General features: G+C 44.5%; 1 protein-coding gene across 1 annotated transcript; it reads right to left on the reverse strand.

The window, feature by feature from the left end:
• Positions 1 to 144: 144 nt before the first annotated feature.
• RRP1B (ribosomal RNA processing 1B) lies at positions 145 to 18209 on the reverse strand. Its single transcript, XM_081197173.1, has 16 exons — positions 17979 to 18209; positions 17499 to 17581; positions 16824 to 16881; positions 14802 to 14887; positions 13740 to 13801; positions 11616 to 11745; positions 10201 to 10265; positions 9555 to 9715; positions 8681 to 8772; positions 8054 to 8151; positions 7848 to 7867; positions 6735 to 6860; positions 4147 to 4868; positions 3121 to 3255; positions 2344 to 2410; positions 145 to 587 (listed from the first exon to the last, which is right to left on the reverse strand). Exons 1-16 carry the CDS (start codon positions 18115 to 18117, stop codon positions 394 to 396), a joined length of 2238 nt encoding a protein of 745 aa, XP_081053299.1. The 5' UTR covers positions 18118 to 18209; the 3' UTR covers positions 145 to 393.
• Between the last annotated feature and the right edge of the window lie 952 nt (positions 18210 to 19161).

The following is a 19161-nucleotide window of genomic DNA, read 5'->3' on the forward strand; positions in this document are numbered from 1 at the left end:
GAATTAAGCCAATAAATGCCAAAAACCTCTTCACTAGGAAAAACAACAACCAATGATTAAAAGAGTGCAAGCAACAACAGTTCAGAACAAATCTGTACACATTCATTCACAATGTGATAGGGTTATTTCAAAAATAAAATAAAAGATGGGCCTCCATAAATGGAACCCTAAGGTCATGTGCCATTACCTTTCTTTTGTTAACAGCATACACAAAACAGTCTCAATGTACAGCCAAATAGGTGCTTATTACAGTTGACAGCACCAAGGGTCACACAATCAGAACCTTATGTATACTATCCCATTAACTTGAAAAGGAAGATTCCCAAAATACCTCCAGAAGCAACTGGTTATACTGGACTGTTCTGTACAAAAACTACTCCTCTCCTTATCGGCTTAGAAGAAGTCAATAGCAGTTGGTCTTTTCTTAGTTGGCATTAAAAGGGATTTCTTCATTTGAGGTGTTGCTTCTGCAGAAGAGCTGGCAGGGGACTTCAGCACCCCGTGAGATGGTTTTTGCTCAGGATTGAAAGCCACCCGGGAGGCTCCCTCTGGGGTGACCAGGATACTTTTGTCTGTCGTCTTAAATTCTGCCAAAGGAAAGATTAAAAAGCAAAAACTTGAGTATTGCATCATATTGTTATCAAGCATGCGCAAACATTTCGATGGTTGCTAGAGCTGTTTGTGCACAGAAGGAAGCCAGAGAGATTCTGGGGGAACAAATGGAACACTGCAGACCGAAAGTATTCTATACTTATTACCAAAGAGCCTGTCTGCTTCGGTACGCCAGACCACATGTGTCTGTCTGGTCCAACATCCTGTTTCCCACAATGGCAAAACAAGAGGCCTATGGGATGCTCACAACAGGACATAAGACCAAGAATACCATTCTCTTAATCATGTTCCCCAGCAACTACTGTTCAGAGGCATGGTGTTTCTGATACGCAGGGTATAGCCATTAATGACTATTAGCTGTTGATGTGCTCAGGGACAGAGTTCATATGGGGCGCAGAATCTCCTTTTCAGCCCAGATGGTGGTGAATCTAATGAGAGGTTTGTTCCCACCTCTGTGGTGTCACAGACAGCAGCTTCTTCCCTCTTCTTCCATAAACCTGTTTGACAATTGTACAGTCGTACCTTGGAAGTCAAACGGAATCCGTTCCGGAAGCCTGTTTGACTTGCAAAACATTCAAAAACCAAAGCGCGGCTTCTGAAGGACTGCAGGAAGCTCCTGCAGCCAATCGGAAGCTGCAGAAGCCCCGTTGGACGTTCGGGTTCCCGAGAACGTTCACAAACCAGAACACTCACTTCTGGGTTTGCGCTGTTCGGGAGCCAAGGTATGACTGTACTAGATTACTTGTGCCCTAAGGGCTGGTGGAGAGGCCCTTCTTTTTGTCGAACCTATGGTGGATACAAGATAAGTTACTATGAAAGAGAAGAGCCTTCTTGCTGGCTGCAGGTAGGCTATGGCGTACCTCAACTTGCGGTGTTCATTTGAACCCCTCCCACACACTGATTGGTGAGACCTTTTGCTTTTTGCTTCCCAGGCTGATGTTTTATACATGGCGAAATCGCTTTGGGGCTTTTAACTGTGATACCTCCTCATTTTTATATAGGTTTGTTTTATATTGTTAAAGGAATGTTGTGTTTTAATGGTTGCACACTGCTCTGTGTGGTACAAAAGGCAGTGCTAAAGAGCTGTGTATAAATGAAAATGAGGCACATTTTGGTAGTTGATTAAGACATTAGATATGGATTTTGTCTTTGTTTCAATATTAATTGCATTTAACCTTTGAATAGAATGCATCAGTCAACGATTCCTGTGTGCCTGCATTTTGCAACCCTCATGCTTGTTAAGCTATAAACATGTAATCTTATCTAACCCTAAAAGTGACAAGCCAGCCAGTATGTTTTGCTATGTCTGTTTTGAGTCAACAGTAGGATGTAAATCCAGTATCTCCTTGAAGCTCCTCCAGATGTTTTGGGGAAAGGGAAGTAAGATATGGAATTGGAATGTCTCTAGCCACTACTGAAGGCCTGGTGGCTAAGGCAACTGGGTTAAAGTGTGATAGTTGAGGCCAAATGGCTTGGGGCACCCAAGGTAAATGTTGGGAAGTTGATCTCAGAATGGAGCCATGCATGCCATTTTCCTCTTGGTTCTGCGTTTTATTTAAAAGATGTTCCCTCACCTGGGCAATAAACAGCTGGTGTAGAAGTAAATTCTTACCACAATTACATGCACAGACAGCATTTAGCAACTGCTATTTAAAATTGCATCAAACCTTCCACTGTTTTACCTGCCTGTTTTCAGAGAAGCAACAATGTTTGAAGTCATTTTGAACTCACCAGCAGTCATGTTTTTACTCAGTCCAAAGGTGACCTTTTTAGAGTTGGAAGATTGCAGCTTGCTTAACTACAAAGAGAGATTAAAGTGGTAGATAAAGTTGTTTTTCTGGACCCTTCCTTAATTAAAACACTTTTTGTGTCTCTCTACTATCTGAGGTGCTTCCCAAAAACACAGTTCATCATCTTCAGTAGTTTATAGTTTCTGAAAGACTGAATATTTGCAGTTTTGTGCAGTATTAAATATTCACTTAAGTTCTGGTGTGTTTTGTACAGGAAAACATTTTAATATATAAATACAATTCCTACTGAATATACTTTGCAGACACCTAGGTGTGACCAATAAGCTTTGAGGAAAAGTTCCCATTAGTGCCAGTGGGATATTTTTCCCTAACTGCAATTGCAGTATGGGATCCTAATAATTATCACCCCTCACTGCAAGCTGATGTTATGTGCCCCCCAAAATATTAAAACTCTGCTCCTCAAATACAAATACACATTTAATGTGGTCACATGCAGTTTGGCTTGCAGAGAAGAGAAATTCTGAAAATTCTATGCCTAAAGTTTGTTAGGAGATAGCAAGCATGGCATGCAAGCCTCCAACATTTTCACGCAAGGAACAACAAAGGGAGCATGTCAGGCCTTTCCTCACACAACAGCCCTCCACATCTCTAGCATGTGGTCCCTGAAAGGTTGCCCTGAAGGGAATGTGGCACTTGGGCTGAAATGGGCTAACCGCCTCTGCTTTAGCTGCAAATTATAGCATCTTTGTCACTATACCTGCATGGGGGAAATGCTGCCTTTAGCTTTTCTAAAGAACACTGGCTTTGGTAGAGTTGTCTTTTCAAATTTCACAAAATCATTTCCCGTCTTTGCCTTCTTGTTCCTTAGCAGCACAGCAGCGCCACCTGTTTCCTGCAGGGAGAGAAAAGAGCAGCAGAGACCAATTAGCAGAGTCTGGACGCAGTAATATGAAGCTGAACAGCACCAGGGGCCTTGGTGGAAATGGTCCGGAAGGAGCCCTGGACTAGCTCCTGCTGATGCACCTGCACCCAGCTGAGCCCACTGCTTCTCCTCTCCTTCCTGGTAAGCAGCAGTGGCTCAGTCCCTGCTCCATCTCACGAGCTGTGGATTCCTGAGGGGATACTGATAGGTCTACTGGTGCTCACAGGAACCTTGTTAGCAAACCACAGGCATACAACATAGTCTATATACACTGCAAAATGTCCATGACTTCCACTCCTTTTTGTACAGCTAGATCACATAACTCCCTCAACCTTTAAGACCACAAACATTAGACAAGCCACGCACTGAAACTGCATGACTTCATCTGGAAAGACAAGAGGATGTCCGCATTAGTATGAGAAAATCCATTAAACTGGCCAACAGCAATCAGACCAGGAGTAGAGAATTTAAATATGCTCATGGAAATACAGGTAGTGAGGCCTTTGCTTGTCTAATCTTAAGCTGTCAAAGCTTTAACTTCTTAGTTTCAGAAAACAGATTTTAAAAAACAACAACACATGGGATTTGGGAATTGATTTCTTCTTTAGCTTCTATCTGGTCACCTGTTTTACTAGTAAAACCAGCCATTATATACATTCTCTCCAAATAGAAGCAGAAGGATCTATGTTGTAAATATAGCTGTTTGAGGCAAAAGTACACAGATCTGGTGGTACCTGTAAAGCAAAACATCAGAAAATGCAGCCCAATAGAATGTTTACTGTGGCCAGACAGTCCTCCGCAACCTGCTCCCCAAGCTGAGGTGGAACCAGACATTGTAAGTTGCAGGACAGACCTACTTACACTGCTTTTGCTCTTTTTGTTTTCAACTTCAGTTACAGCTTCTTCCATGGAACTTAGGACTTCCTTGATTTTCTTTTTCTTTTTCAGGCTGATTATTTTCTGCTTGGAACCCCTAATCTTGACCAAATTTTGTTTTTTCCTCAATTTAACTTTTCGGAGCACTGTGCATCCAGATTCTGCCAAGTTTTCCTTTTTGGGCTGCTCAACAGCCTCTTCAGAAAAACTGCTCCCAGATATCACGCCAGTCCCTGCTTTCCGTTTCTTCTTAATTGCTTTGCTACCACAGGATACTGCAGCACAGTGGCTGGGATCTTCCTCGGTACTTATATGAGCCTGTCCATTTTGATGGGTAAATTCTATAGGGACTTTCCGCAGGCGGCCATTTTTCTTCTTGGGCTGTTTCTTTATGCTGTTTACCAAACAAGTCAAGGTCTCCAGCACAGAATCACCACTGATTCCTACAGTGGGTACGGCTGAAGAATCCATTTCACTGACCTCCATGCTTAAAGACTTCTTTGGTCTTTTCTTACTATTTAATGATTCACTGTCCTGGTTTGGCTCTTTGGATCCTTCCTCAGGGACCAGTCCCTTCTCATTACATTCAGCAGCTATATCAAAGTCAGCCACCTGGCTGGACTTCCTCTTTCGCTTCTTCTTTTTCTTCTGTGGCCCTGGGCTCTCCTCCTCTTCCTCAATACCATTTTTTATGTTTCTAGAACAAACTGTAAAGACAAAATAAATAAGCTTTTAAATTCAAAGAAGAGGCTGTTGAGCAGCACCCTCCTATCTCTCTTCCTGGGAAGGGGGCTCTACACGTGAAGAAAGAGTGGGTGGCCCCAACTCCTGGGGCGAGTGATTAGTAATCGAGGAATGGATACTACTATTAAACCCAGCTTCTGCGTGTCCCAGAGGTACTGCTCTAGTCACTGTTGGAAAACAGAATGCGAAACAAGATGAGCCATTGATCTGTCCACAACTAGGGCAGCTGCTATACTATTATTGTGCAGTATTTGTTGTTAACAGAGCTGATGAGAACAACTACAGTACCACCTCGGTTTTCGAATGCCTCCATAGTCAAATGTTTCGGAACTCGAACGCCGAAAACACGGATGTAAATGCCATGGTTTTCTAACGCACCTTGGAAGCCGAACAGGAAACATGGCTTCCTTAGCGAGGCTTCTGCTTTCAGTTCTCAAATGTTTCGGAGCTCAAACGGACTTCCGGAATGGATTATGTTCGAAAACCGAGGTACCACTGTATTGTCATTGATTTTCATGTTAGATATTTTAATAAGCCCTGTTCAGATAACCGCCCACCCCCTGGGATTTGGATCACATTGAGGGGAAGATCAGAGCCACACTCACCAGCTCTGTTTCTATGCCCTCATTACCATGTGTGCGTATTGGGGGGGGGGGGAGGGAAGGTGTGTGTGAATTAAGGAGTCAGTTCTATGTATGTAGGCTTCCTGCATGATTTAGAATGCGGATTGCTTCAAATCATCTGCGCCTCAATGTGTGGAAGGTTGGCAGGAACAGGACCCGAAAAGGCAGAATGCTGGGTATATGGACCCACTCTCCTCAACATATGGCTGCTGTAAATTGTGTTAGGGGAGAGTGTCTAAACAAGGTTACATTCATGCAGAAAGGCCTAAATGTTCAGGCTTTCCCTGGCAATTAACATTAGTTCCAGCCACCCTCTGTTAAATTACTTTCAGTTTAATTGAACAGAGACGTTACAGCAATCAAAACGATATGCATACAAAAATATACACGCATATATCTAAGAAAAAGACAAAAGTTACAAATAAAGAGATGAAAAGAAATACAAAATAGCACTGTGTGCCGTTTCACAGGCGCGTCAGGAGAATCTAGCTCAGTCCCATTTCAAAATGTCCAGAGTCTGGAAAGAAAAGGCTGACCAGCCTATTGATTCAACACAGCATGCAGAAATCCTATTGAGAGTGCTTGATTTTGTAACACAATCAAGACTTGCCAAGTCTTCTGTCGTCATCTTGTATTTTTGATTATTATCTGTGGCATTTGCTTTTTCTAAGATATGATTTCAATAGATTTCTGAACTCTGTAAACTGCTTTAGGATTTTTACTCGCCAGGGGTATATAAATGCTTTTAAATACACAATCAAAACTTGAGGCCACTGCAAAGCTTCCTCTCCCTTCCGGCTAATACTCCAACAGCAACAGCTATTTCTAATTTGCAGTGGAGACAATTTATTATCATAGTGAAGTTCAGTTAGAGTTGGTCGGTTACTTAAAGAAAGTAAAAGAAAAGAACAAGGCCCTGGGTTCATTTCCAGGTGTTTTCCTCCTAGTGGCACAACAATAAAACTGCTAGCACATTTGCAAAGCTAAGCAGGGTCCAGAATCGTTTCAAATTGGATGGGGGACCACATATTGGGATTCCAGCATTGCAGGGTATTGGACTAGATAACCTTCGGAGTCCCTTCCAACTCTACCATTCTATGATTCTACATGGAAGTCCTTCTGAGTTCCATAGGGTTTACCCTCCCAGCAAAGTTTGTATGGGATTGCAGGCTAAGTTAGGATATTGCATACTGGTAGCAACCTCACCTTCTTTTTCTGGTTGTGCTTTATCCAAGGGTTTGCTAGATTTCCTTTTCCACTTCCTCCTGCTGAAGGTATCATCATCCTCATCTGTAGAAACGTCTTCAGGGAAGTCATCCTGTGGAAAGGTCCCTGAAGTGAGAGAACACTGGAGTGAGAGTTGCCCCCAAGCAAATAGTGGCTCAGAGGTCCTTCACCCATACAACACTCTCTTTTCTCTACCTATACTTTAGTCCAGCCACCACCAACTTGGTGGCCTCCAGATGTGGTCAGACAGCACCTCCCATCAGCCCCAATCAGCATCTGGAGTGAGCCTGACTGGTGACAGCTGTTCTGGTGTGTATCTTTCTCCATTATCTTAAATGCCAAGCAGAACAAACTGTTCATTCAAAGAGAAGGGCAAGACCTTATCACACCTCCCCAAAGGCAGGAACGGGCAACCTTTGGGGCTTATCTATCAGTGGCTACATGATGGTAATTGGCTGGGCTGAAGCAAGGATTGGGTGGGCACCCCTTCCCTCTCTCTTTCTGCCACCCTCTTCCTTTAAGTCAGCCCTTCCACACACACCTCCAATCAATTCCTCCCTTATTTACCACCCACTTGCAATTGAGCAGAGAGCCGCATGTGGTTATGAGGCTGCAGGCTGTCTATGCTTCTTTAAGAGCAGGGGTGGGGAATGTGTGGTCTCCAGCCCCCATCATCCCAAGGAGGTTGAGAGTTGGTGTCCAACACTTGGAGGGCCACAGGTCCCCCTACCCCTGCTTTAGAGCGTCATACGATACTGGACACAGTTGTATCTAGCTAAGTTCTACTCACTAAGATAAACAGACCAAAGTTAGTCCCATCCATTTATTTCAATGGGTCAGCTCCAAGTGTGACTAATGTTAGGATACAACCAATTTTCCAGTAGGTTATGATGGAGGTTGGACTAGATGACCCTCATGATCCCTTCCAACTCTATAATTCTATAAGAGGTGATATAAATGTCCCCCAAAGAAGCCCTTTCAGGTGCACATAGGACATCTGTTGCAAATTTAACATGACTGCATTTTCTTTCCTCTGCTACTGTACAATTCTTCATGGAAACGAAACAGCAGCAGATGTTCTTGAAGCCTCACCTTCTGCAAGATTTTGGAACCTGAAAAATAAGTGGAAAGGAATTAGGTTGTCTCAGTTACACCCAAAAATGAAGAGCTGACAGGCACTATGGGGAAGCAAAAGATAAAAGGGCAGGGGTGTTGGGACTCCAGAAAGTGAAAGGAAAGAGAGGATAATCAGGTAAGTGAGCACAATCAAAAAGAACATTTATTACATAGGAACTTACTTTTTCACTACTTTGTACAGGCACTTTCTGTTATAAGCAGGTGTGTTTTTTCTGCTGGCCAATTCAAACAGTGTGTCGCCAACAGTTTTATAATCAAACTGTAAACATAAAAGAGGAAGGCATTACAGAAACATAGATCAGTTGCATTCAATAATATAGCGCAGAACCACTTAAGACACTGTGCCACTAATTTTGTACTTAACTCCCTGTGCTTCTTCCCCACCAGTCCAAGCACACTCATTCTCTCACCCATGCTCCTTCACATCCTCAGGCCTTTGGTTACTGATCCTACAGCAGTCAGGCCTCACTTTCATAAATCCCAATAGGAACCACTCTTCAGGAAATCTTGTGAGTCCAACACTCACAAAACTGCACAACATTCACTTGTGCTCCAGGTCTTGCACTTCGAGAACCAGCAATTTGATCTACGTTTAAATCAAGCAAGACAATAAAAATGGTCTTCTACCAGTTTTCAAAGAAAAAAAGTTCATTAGGCTAGTTGAATATTGTTTGTGAGAGCTTTTCATTTATAAGAGAGCAGCCATCAGACTTAATCAGATTTAACAAGGCAATTCCCTAGTGCTCAGACCCTACAGAAATTAGTATGTTGTCAAAGACAATACCAACCTGGAGAACAGGCCCAATGTTATCATCTGCATCTTCTAAAAGGTTGTCTGGTGCCTCTGAATCTTGGGAATGTTTGCTTGGCAAGTCTGTGCCTGCAGGATAAAAGCAACACATTTTACAGAGCACCAAATGTGAAATCCATAACAGCCTTCACTAAGGTCAGCGAAGCTGCCATCAACATAAAGGAGAGATGCTTTATGCAAGCTGTTAGATGGTTAATGTTGCACACCAGCACCTCAAGGACAGTGCGTGCACGCACACACACAATCTCCCTTTACCCTCAGGGGAAGGACACAACATGTGTCATGTTAAAACAGCGGCCAGAAAGGTGGGGAAATTTGAAAAGGAGACAGAGTACAGTGGTGCCCCGCAAGACGAATGCCTTGCAAGACGGAAAACTCGCTAGACGGAAGAGTTTTCCGTTTTGGAGGTGCTTCGCAAAACGAATTTCCTATGGGCTTGCTTCGCAAGACGACAATGTCTTGCGAGTTCCTGCTGGTTTTTTCCCTCCCCCCCTTTTCTAAGCCGCTAAGCCGCTTATCAGCGGATCCGATCAGCAGATAAGCCGCTAATCCTTCAATGGGCTTGCTTCGCAAGACGAAAAAAACCGCTAGATGAAGAGAATCACAGAACGGATTCTTTTCGTCTTGCGAGGCACCACTGTACTAAGCTTTGCACACATTAGGTTTTGGTTCAATCCCTGGTATCTCTAGGTGGGGCTAGGAAAGACTGCTCCCACAGGTGTCACATGCTCCCATGAGCTCGCTTTTACTAGTAAGCAGATGGTTGCATTCTGAGTTGAAGTTTTCAAAGCAGAAGACATGACAGGAATCCATTCTAGAAGTTACAGTTATTACTGTGGCCAGACCCATACCTTTGACTGGCTCATTCTCGCCTTCATTACTTTCATCTTCTTCTGATAAGTCATCATCGCTCCCCGCTTTCAGTTCTTTCATTAAATCTTCTATAGCAAACGGGGACTGATCAACAATGGTTTCAAAGATGCCACGGATTATGACTTGCAGCAAAAGATGACTGAACCATTTAGGGGGGAAGAAGGGGAGGGAAAAAGTGAGCATCACAAAAGCATTCCAATTTATGGACCCTCTTTCCAATCTATCAAAAACTAACCCATGAAAATTGCAAAAATTGTATGCCATTTGCAACTACCAAATGAACTACCAATAAGTCAATCACATAGATTGTGAATCAGAAGCTGCTGTCTTTGGATTCGCCCAGAGTTTTCTTCAATATCACCATAGTAGCGCCTGAGGATCAGAAACTAGCTTTTTTATCATCAGTATAAAAGGAACTCATGCAGTTCCCATAGCTACACACTTTCATTTCAAGGCACACAAAAGAAAGCTTTGCTTCACAAACTGAACATTTCACTATCTCGCTTCTTCTGTTTTAATTATGCTCTGCGAGTCTATCCAGACGTTATATACTATTTAAGAAGAACGCCCCCCCCAACCCTTTAAGTTCAGAGTCAAGCAGCAAAACATAGCTATATAACATACTCCTTGGTCTTGGCAACGATTTTGCAGAATGGTTCTATAAATTTGAGATTCTGGTCTGCGGTGAGCTGCAAAAAAATAAAATGCATGGTTAGTTCAACATCAACCTGGCCCACCTATTCCAATTCTACTCAAAGAGATGGGAAATTTCCCCATCTGAATATTCCCAAGGTTACTTGAAAAGAGCTAGGACTCAGGGGGAAAGAAGCATTTTACAGTTGGGGTACCGTATTTTTCGCCCTATAGGACACACTTTCCCCCCTCCAAAAATGAAGGGGAAATGTGTGAGCGTCCTATCGGGCGAATGCAGGCTTTCGCTGAAGCCTGGAGAGCGAAGAGGTGCGCACCAACCTCTCTCGCTCTCCAGGCTTCAGGAAGCTCTGCGCAACCCTCGGGAGACCGGCGCCACTTCGCGCCTGCCTCCCGAGGGTTGCGCAGAGCTGCCTGCAGTCCCAGGGCGAGCACAGCTTTGCACCGCCATCGGGAGCCGGGCACGAAGTCGTGCCCGCCTCCCAATGGTGGCGCAGAGCTGCCTGCATTCCGAAGCCTGGGGAGACCGGCGCGACTTACCACTGGCCTCCCTAGGCTTGCGGATAGCAGGCTGTTCTCGGGGCTGGGACTGGGGGAAGCTCGGGCTTCTCCCGCGCCAGCCCTGCGCCTGGGGGGGGGGGGGAAATAATTTTTTCCCCTTTATTTCCCCCCCCAAAAAAAACTAGGTGCGTCCTATGGGGCAAAAAATACGGTAAATATATCATAGAAGATAAGCTCTCTCTTGCCAAAAGATACTAACACAGGCTGGCTAAAACCAATATGATAGCCTACAACAACAGAAATACAAGGAGGAAATATATTTTATTTCTAAATATATATTTAGAAATTACTGTGTAACCAACTGAAATGCTGTCAGGATTTGACATGATGTATTATCCTATCATCTGTTAAGGTTGTCATTATTATGGATTATTTTGTTTCCTTTTGATATAGCCTGACCAATTTCAAAAAGATGGAAAAACATATCATGATGATATTACTGACACCCCTTTGTAATGTCAGATGGGAAGCATTATACAAAGTCTAGTGATTTCCACTGTATTTAAGCAAGACATTTTACATTTTGGGTAACATAAAAAGTTGAGCAAATCTGCAATCCACAAGTTGCTCCATGGTGAGGATTTGCTTTTATTAGCATTAACAAAATTTTTCAAATTTTATCTGATTTTATATGTTTATATAGCACTACAACAGCAACAATCAATTAGATAGCGTGCCCACCCTAAGCAAATAGTAAACACACACAGAGTAAACTTGACTTTAATATCCTTCCTAGGTGAAGACATTAACAGCACTTGTTTTAAGCATATATTTTAGGGAGACTTGCTAGATTACACAGCAATACACAGAGACATTTTGTTTCCTACCTCTTTAGCACCAACTTTAGCCAATTCTTCCAGATAGATGTCAATAAAATGCAATTTTATCCCAACAGGAGCCTTGCTGTCTGGGTGAATAACCTCCTTCATTAGCAGGTTCAGAAATGGCTCAGTAAAACTGGATGAAAAGCGGGGCGGGGAGAAAATAAAGCACGGTCCATTCATCTGTGTAACGTCATATGCCATTGCATCAGTTCCAAAAGAGCAGCCACTGCTTTTGAAACAGAAAACAATCTGATCTACTGAAATAGAGCAACAGTGTGAATCAGATGTTTTCTTCTCTAAGTGATTTACCAGGGTGAGAGTTCCAACAGGTTTACCCTCTCCAAACAAATCCTTTAATGAAAGCTTGTTTTAATAACTTAACGTATAGAAAACTGTGTGATGTCAGTAATATGCAATTTAAAATTGTAGAGGTATTCTAGAATTCTGCACTAAGCCCCTAAACCAGTGTTTCCCAAATGTGGGTCTCCAGCTTTTGGGACTACAACTCCCATCATCCCTAGCTAGCAGGACCAGAGGTTAGGGTTGACGGGAACTGTAGTCCCCAAACAGCTGAAACCCCAAGTTTGGAAAACACAGCTCTAAACTTTTGTTTGTATCCAATGCAGTATAAAGGTTTCCAGCTTGTGCAACGGGACTGCCCCACACCATCCACAATCTGCTCTGAAGGGTTCGGGGGAACCCCACAACAGATTTAGGGGGCATGGTGGGAGCAGAGGTGTCCCACTGCACCCTTATGCCAATGGGACACTTATGTTATGAATGCCGGCGTGGTTGCTCGAGAGCGAACAGGCAAGACTCCCACTGGTCTTTTCAAGGCTTTATTATCTGTCCAAAACATTCACAATACAGAACGTCTCAATTCCATGTCTGCTCAGTCGCTAGCAGAATCTGGGAGTGGGCGGTCCTTAAACTTTCCCCAGCAGAGCAGTCTTTTGACCCCCATCCTACGCCTCGCCTCTCTGCACGTAAGCCTACTGCGCAGAGAGGGCGTGGGCAAAGGGGGACCTGCCTCCCCCCCGCTTTGCTCCGGCTCGGTGATCTTCGGCAGCTCCCTGTAACCCAACTGCCCTTCCACCTCCCTCCTCTGAGCTGATGGCAGTTCCCTGACAACTTACTTATAGCAATTCACTGGATATAAGATGGTAGGAATTCAAAATCCAAAATTTTCAGTGGCCATTAATTATTTTGGTCAAGCAAATATGTACATTGGTATAATTTGCACAGCTGACACAACTTGCACAGGATTCATGGGAATCGCAGCTAAGCAATGAAGATTTTATATAGATCGGAAATAGATACAACACAGATTTTAGCTATTAAACAATTCCTAACTTTTCTCACAGTGCAATTAATCTACTGCACCTCTACTCAAACCTTTATTTTCTTCTAGGAGCACAATCTGGTATTTCTAGTGGGTTGCACTGAGGCCGTTTTAACAAATAGGCCATGTGCCTCTTTTTTCTTCAGCAACAAAATTTATTGTGTGCATAAAAGGCAGGATGCAAGTGTGTAGGAGAAAATAATAGCAGAACCACTGAAATTTAATTATAAGAATTTTTATTATTGTATTGCTACTTTATATAGGTCCAACTCTAGGGATGTTATGGATGAATAATCCTCAGTGAAGTATTCTTACTATTGCTATTCAATTTATGGCTGTAGTACAAGTTTTAACAATGCCGTTAATGTATGTCTACCTGGAAATATGTCACATATGTGTTCAATTTATCTTAGAATTGCTGCTTGGAATACAAAACCAGATTTGCAGAAAAATATGTATAAAGGAAGTGAGCACAAGATGAGTTTTTGGGATGAGGCCCATTATGTCAGCCTGGATAGCTCAGCTGGTTACAGCTTGGTGCCAAAAATGCCCAGGTTATAGGTTTGATCCCCATATGGGACATCTGCATATTCCTGCATTGCAGGGGGCTGGGCTAGATGATCCTCAGGGTCCCTTCCAACTCTACAATTCTATGGTTCTATAATGCTTATCAGGGATTGTGAAAGAAAATTAATTCGTAATTCATCAATAGATTTAGAGTGAGCAAGAGCAGTTTCTGTCTGTCTGTCACACACACACACACACTCCCCAGAGGTGCCACCTACCTTTCATTCCATCCATTTCTTTTCAGTACTTCAAAGGACTGTCTCAGCACCATGCGGATCAACTAGGTTAGAAAAAGATGCATCCCATCATGTTTCAATTGATAGGAAATCATCACTTTGTTGACAAACATCTTAACGATCCATGCAACCTTATACATGTCTATAACACCTACTGTTTTGATTTGGCTTTACCCTCAAATCAGCACTTATAGGATTATAGCCGATTTTCCTGTTTTTGTAAGAATGTAACTTCACATACAGAAATTTAAAGTCTTCTCTTGATGTTAAATGGATTATGGAAGTATGGTGGGACTGCAGAACTCATGCAAGGTTTCTCCATAACACCAAAATCCCCCAGCACACAACAGTAAAGATCAGCGGCGTAGCGTGAGTTGTCAGCACCCGGGGCAACACAAGTAATTTGCGCCCCCTAACCCGGGGCAAGGCACGTAATTTGCGCCCCCCCTAACCCCTAACCTGCGAGTTGCCGCTGGCGCTGCCACCCAAACGACGCCGCTTGCCCGGAGGAGGAGGAGGGGGGCAGAGAGGCGAGGAAAATGCAACGGCCCAGCCGCTGCAGCAGCAGCGGCGGGGCTGTGAGGAGGGGCTGCCTGGCGCGTCCTCCGTGGCGAGTGCTGAGAGCCGCTGCCTGCCAGGCGCCTTCAGCCCGGACGCGCGCACAGCTCGTCGGTTCCGCGAGATATGGGGCTCTGCTACAGCCTGCGCCCGAGGCTCTTCGGCGACTCCGGAGGCAGCGAGCGCGCCCCCCCAGATGTTGCGCCCGGTGCGGCCTGCCCCCCTTGCACCCCCCACGCTACGCCACTGGTAAAGATTAAACATGACATGTTCACGTCTCTACACTCTGGTTTAAAAATGTGAATTCTAACTTCAGATTTGAAGAGTTCTCTATCTATTCCCATTGCTGAATCTTACTTGTGTTGTGTTCATTCATTATGCTACTACCTAATTTTACGAAACAGGGCAATCCAAAAAGTGGAAGATTTTTCACCCCACACCACTGATTATGCTCCTTTAAAAGATGGTAGAAGAAACAGCTTTTACCATGTAAAATTTATCTAAGCGCAGGTTGTCTATTCCATTCCACTCACGGTTCATGGTCTGCCAAAAAGTCTGAATGAACAAATGCCCTGCAGTGAAATAAAGAGGCAGCTTTAAAGTTTCATACAAGCTGTGTTAGTTCAAAACATTTTCACTACACCTTTCACAAATGGAGGGGGAAAATACAAAGCTGAAGCTTGCAGTTTAAAAGAAAGTTGAGTACTGTAAGGTGGGGAATGCATATGAGGTGTAAAAAATTATGTGCAATGTGATAAAAGCGGATAGTTTCTCTCTCTCATAATACAAAAAGTGAGACCACCCAATGAAGCGGAATGTTAGAAGATTCAGCAGAGACAAAAAATAGTACTACTTCACACAATGTGACTTGACAGATGGCTTTATCCTCCATCTACCCAAGTTGGTCATTGCAGTCTGCAGAAGAGATTTTCCTACAAGTTCCAAAGCTTTCAGAAGCTTGCTCCACAGTAATGCAGGATTTTAGTGTGTTTTGTGGAACAGCATTCCTGTAGCAATATGACAGGTGCCCACTATTTGCATTTTCCAGAAACAATTGGAAGACATCTTTGTTATGACACTTTCCCAGCAGGGTGAATAGGTATCTGTCACTGGTGTCTATTTTGCATTTATTTTTATCCACTATTTTCTGTATTGTTTTAAACTGTTTTTATTGCATTATTTACATCACCTTAAAATGCATAAAGAAAATGATAAATAAACAAATAAATGCTAGCTACTGTAGAACTGTTTTCACAAGATGTAATGACAACCACCAACTCAGATGGCTTGAAAAGAGGATTTAATCAATTCATGAAAGATAAGGCTACAAATGGCCCCTAGCCATGATGGCTGGTTATGCGGCCTCTAGTGTTAGAGGCAGTATGCTGCTGGATACGAGTTCCTGGGATTCATAAGTGCGGAGAGCACGTCTGCAGTCAGGCCCTAGTTATAGGCTTCTCAGAGGCATCTGGCTGGCCGCTGTGAGCAGGATGCTGGACTAGATGTGGCCAGCAGGATTCTAGCTATTTTCACATGTGAAGGAAAATTAAGACAACTCCAAGGTGAACAATGGTAGTTAATTATCTCTCTGTTCTCAATAAGTGAAGGAAGCACAAAGCTGAAGCAAAAAACCTGAAGGGGTTGGCAAGGATCTGAAAGTCATCAAATCCAACCCACTCCCCAAGGCCTAATCTTCCGAGATTTATCCAGAGGGATCTGACATTTTATTCTCCCAACAGAAATATTTGTTGTTGTTTAGTCGTGTCCGACTCTTCGTGACCCCATGGACCAGAGTACGCCAGGCACTCCTGTCTCCCACCGCCTCCCTCAGCTTGGTCAAACTCATGCTGGTAGCTCCAAGAACACTGCCCAACCATATTGTCCTCTGTCGTCCCCTTCTCCTTGTGCCCTCAATATTTCCCAACATCAGGGTCTTTTCTTCTCTTCTCAGGAGTCTTCTCTTTTCATGAGGTAGCCAAAGTATTGGAGCCTCAGCTTCACGATCTGTCCTTCCAGTGAGCACTCAGGGCTGATTTCCTTAAGAATGGATAGGTTTGATCTTCTTGCAGTCCATCTCCTCCAGCAAACAGAAATATACACAGGACCTATTCACATGTTATTCCAGTTGCTTCTCAAAACTGCTCGGTACAGATGGAGAGAATGTCTGACCTAGCATTCCACATGTTTCAGCTGAATTCTATGGTTAAGTATAGCTGCCTGCACTGATGAGTTCTACAGGAGTCTTGATGATGCGTAAGAATTTCACCTTGTGACCAATAGAGCCTCTTATATGTAGTAAGGTACGCAGTTCTGCAGCAAACAGTGGTTCCCCAAACACTGCCCTCAAAAGATAATAATGGGCTATTCATGTGGTTTTCATACAAAATGAAGACAATGCTTCAGGACATCATTTTTTTAAATATGCTAATAAGCAGAACAAACAAACCTGGCTGGAAACCCCTGAACATATATTAAAAGTAAAAACTAAAAAAATTAAAAATAACTTACAAGCATCTATATTCTCTATTACATGGGTAAGTTGTGCTATATTGTTCGATAACTCCTCCTAAAAATGAAAGGATTTTTTTTAGTATACAGTGTTCCAAGAGTAGATTCCATTTTTCTATTTCAGAAACTACCCCCTCACTCCCAAACACTGAAACTGCTCTCTAAACTCCCCCAAACAAAGAAAAGACTATTTGAGAATTTGACCAATAAGGTCAAAATATATTATCACAGTGGTCTGAAATAGTAGACAAATGAAGAACCTTCTTACCCAAAACAGGGTGGACATTTCAATGCAGAATTTGGTCAGAGACAGACCTATAACATAGTCTTCTGTGCTACCTGTACAGTAGCAAACATGTCTCCAAATTTCAACCACTTACTATTTACTTACCACACTCCTCACCCTGTACAATTGTCTTTCATGTTGTTTTGGGGACAAAGGAAAAATCACCTCCAAAATCCAACTGAACAATGAGCATTTTGTTACCCCCATATACTGTAACATGCCAGAGGGGAAAAATACACGAATAAAAGCATAAGCAACGTCAGTGCATGATGAAGAAGGGCCACAATGTCCCTTCCAGCCATTACACTGCTCCAGAGGGTGGAGCAGGCAAGGTCCACAGACAACTGCTCCATTCAACGGCAATGCATCCTTACACAGATTGTACATACCTGAAGCAGGGGTTTATCCTGCATCCACATGCAATAGAACAGTCCTTTCCATATTTTCAGCCATTCTTCCTGGCTAAAGGTACCTGGAGCAACAGAAGTAAACTGCGCATCAGAGAAAAGGAGGCAAGTTTCCCCAGTCTGTCCTACAACCCCTAGAGATAACGGGAGCCCATTTGCCCATGAAGAGCGGCGCCTCCCCTTCAACCGTACCATGACTCCACACTCGCTTATCACACCGACCCTCAGTAGTTCACACGGTACCTGAGCAGCAGAGCCCAGTTGCAAGCACCTCACGTCCCGGCACCCACGTGCCCGCTCAACCCCAAGCCCGCCTTTCCCTCCTCAGTCCTGTCGCTGCTTCGGGCGGCTGTTCTTCTGCCCCACGCGCTGCCCTCTCCGCCGCTCCAGCAACCCGGGGCGCCCGGCTGCTCTGCCCCACCAGCGCCACGTGCTTCCCCCGCATCCCTTCCCCGCTCTTACTCGCCGGGCTCCGAGTCCGGAGAGCGAGGTAGCCGCGCAGCTTCTTCAGCGCCCGGTCCCGAACTCGCTTCTCGTTGGCGGCCAGCCTCTGTGCGAACTGAACCTCCGGAGGCTGCGCGGCGGCGGCGGCGGGAGCCATGGCACCCCCACCAGCCCTGCTCGCCGGAGAGAGAAAGGTAACGCGCCGCCCTACGTGGGCCGAGCCCGGACAGCCTCCCGGACGCCTGCGGATGACGTCACAGACGCTGCTCCGTCGCAGACCCACAGGCGCAGAACGCCGCGAGCCCGCCAATTCGGCCGCTGGAGAGAAAGGGGCGGGGCATAGCGGAGGGGGCAAGGCGGCGCGTGGCGCTCGAGGCAGCGAGTGGCGCAGCGTGCTACCCTATCCAGTCAAGTAGGGCGTTTAATATGCCCTCCTCTTTATACCCAAGTTGCGAACGAGAATACGAGCAAATTAAAAATACACGGTCAACAAAGAGGGAAAAAAATAATCCAATATCAAAAAAGCATGCTATGGGACCTACTCCCAGGTAACAGCACATCGATACACAGAAATCTCCTCCATTGAGTTCGATGAGGCTTTGCCCCAGGTCAGAACTAGAGCCCCAGCGGGTGTAGGGTTGCAACCTTATTCCCACCGAAGTCATGGTTTTACCTTTGCGAAAAGATTGAGGGCGTTTTAGTTCAAGGCGAGTAAATAGGGGTGACGTGACAGGTGCAATAAACGCCACACTCGAATCAGCCACTGCAATGCTGGCATCCGTCTGTTTCGAGGGACAATCTGGACTGGAGTATGCTTCCGGGCGTGTGAAGTCAAACCGCTACTTTAGCAGCACAGAAGTGACCTCTCCGGGGAGCAAGTCCGGGCAGTGTGCATGGAGGCCCTGGGCTGCCCAGGCGACAAGACCCCCCCCCCCGGCCTCACTGATGGCCCAAAGGAAAGCAGAGCAATGCTTTATATGAGAGCTGGGGCTGGTCGTAAAGGCAGCTAGCTGTTCGATTTTTGTTGGCAAAGGATAATGTCGCAGATGCGGATCTTCACTCAAATACTACAAAAGAAACAAAAATTATTTTATTGCTAACCTATACAGAACCGATTTCATGTAAACTGCATCACCCTACATTGCAGGGGGTTGGGCTAGAATAGATGACCCTTGGGTACCTTCCAACTCTACACTTCTAT

The sequence above is a fragment of the Podarcis bocagei genome (genome assembly GCF_964188305.1).
Source record: "Podarcis bocagei genome assembly, chromosome: 6".
Taxonomy (NCBI): domain Eukaryota; kingdom Metazoa; phylum Chordata; class Lepidosauria; order Squamata; family Lacertidae; genus Podarcis; species Podarcis bocagei.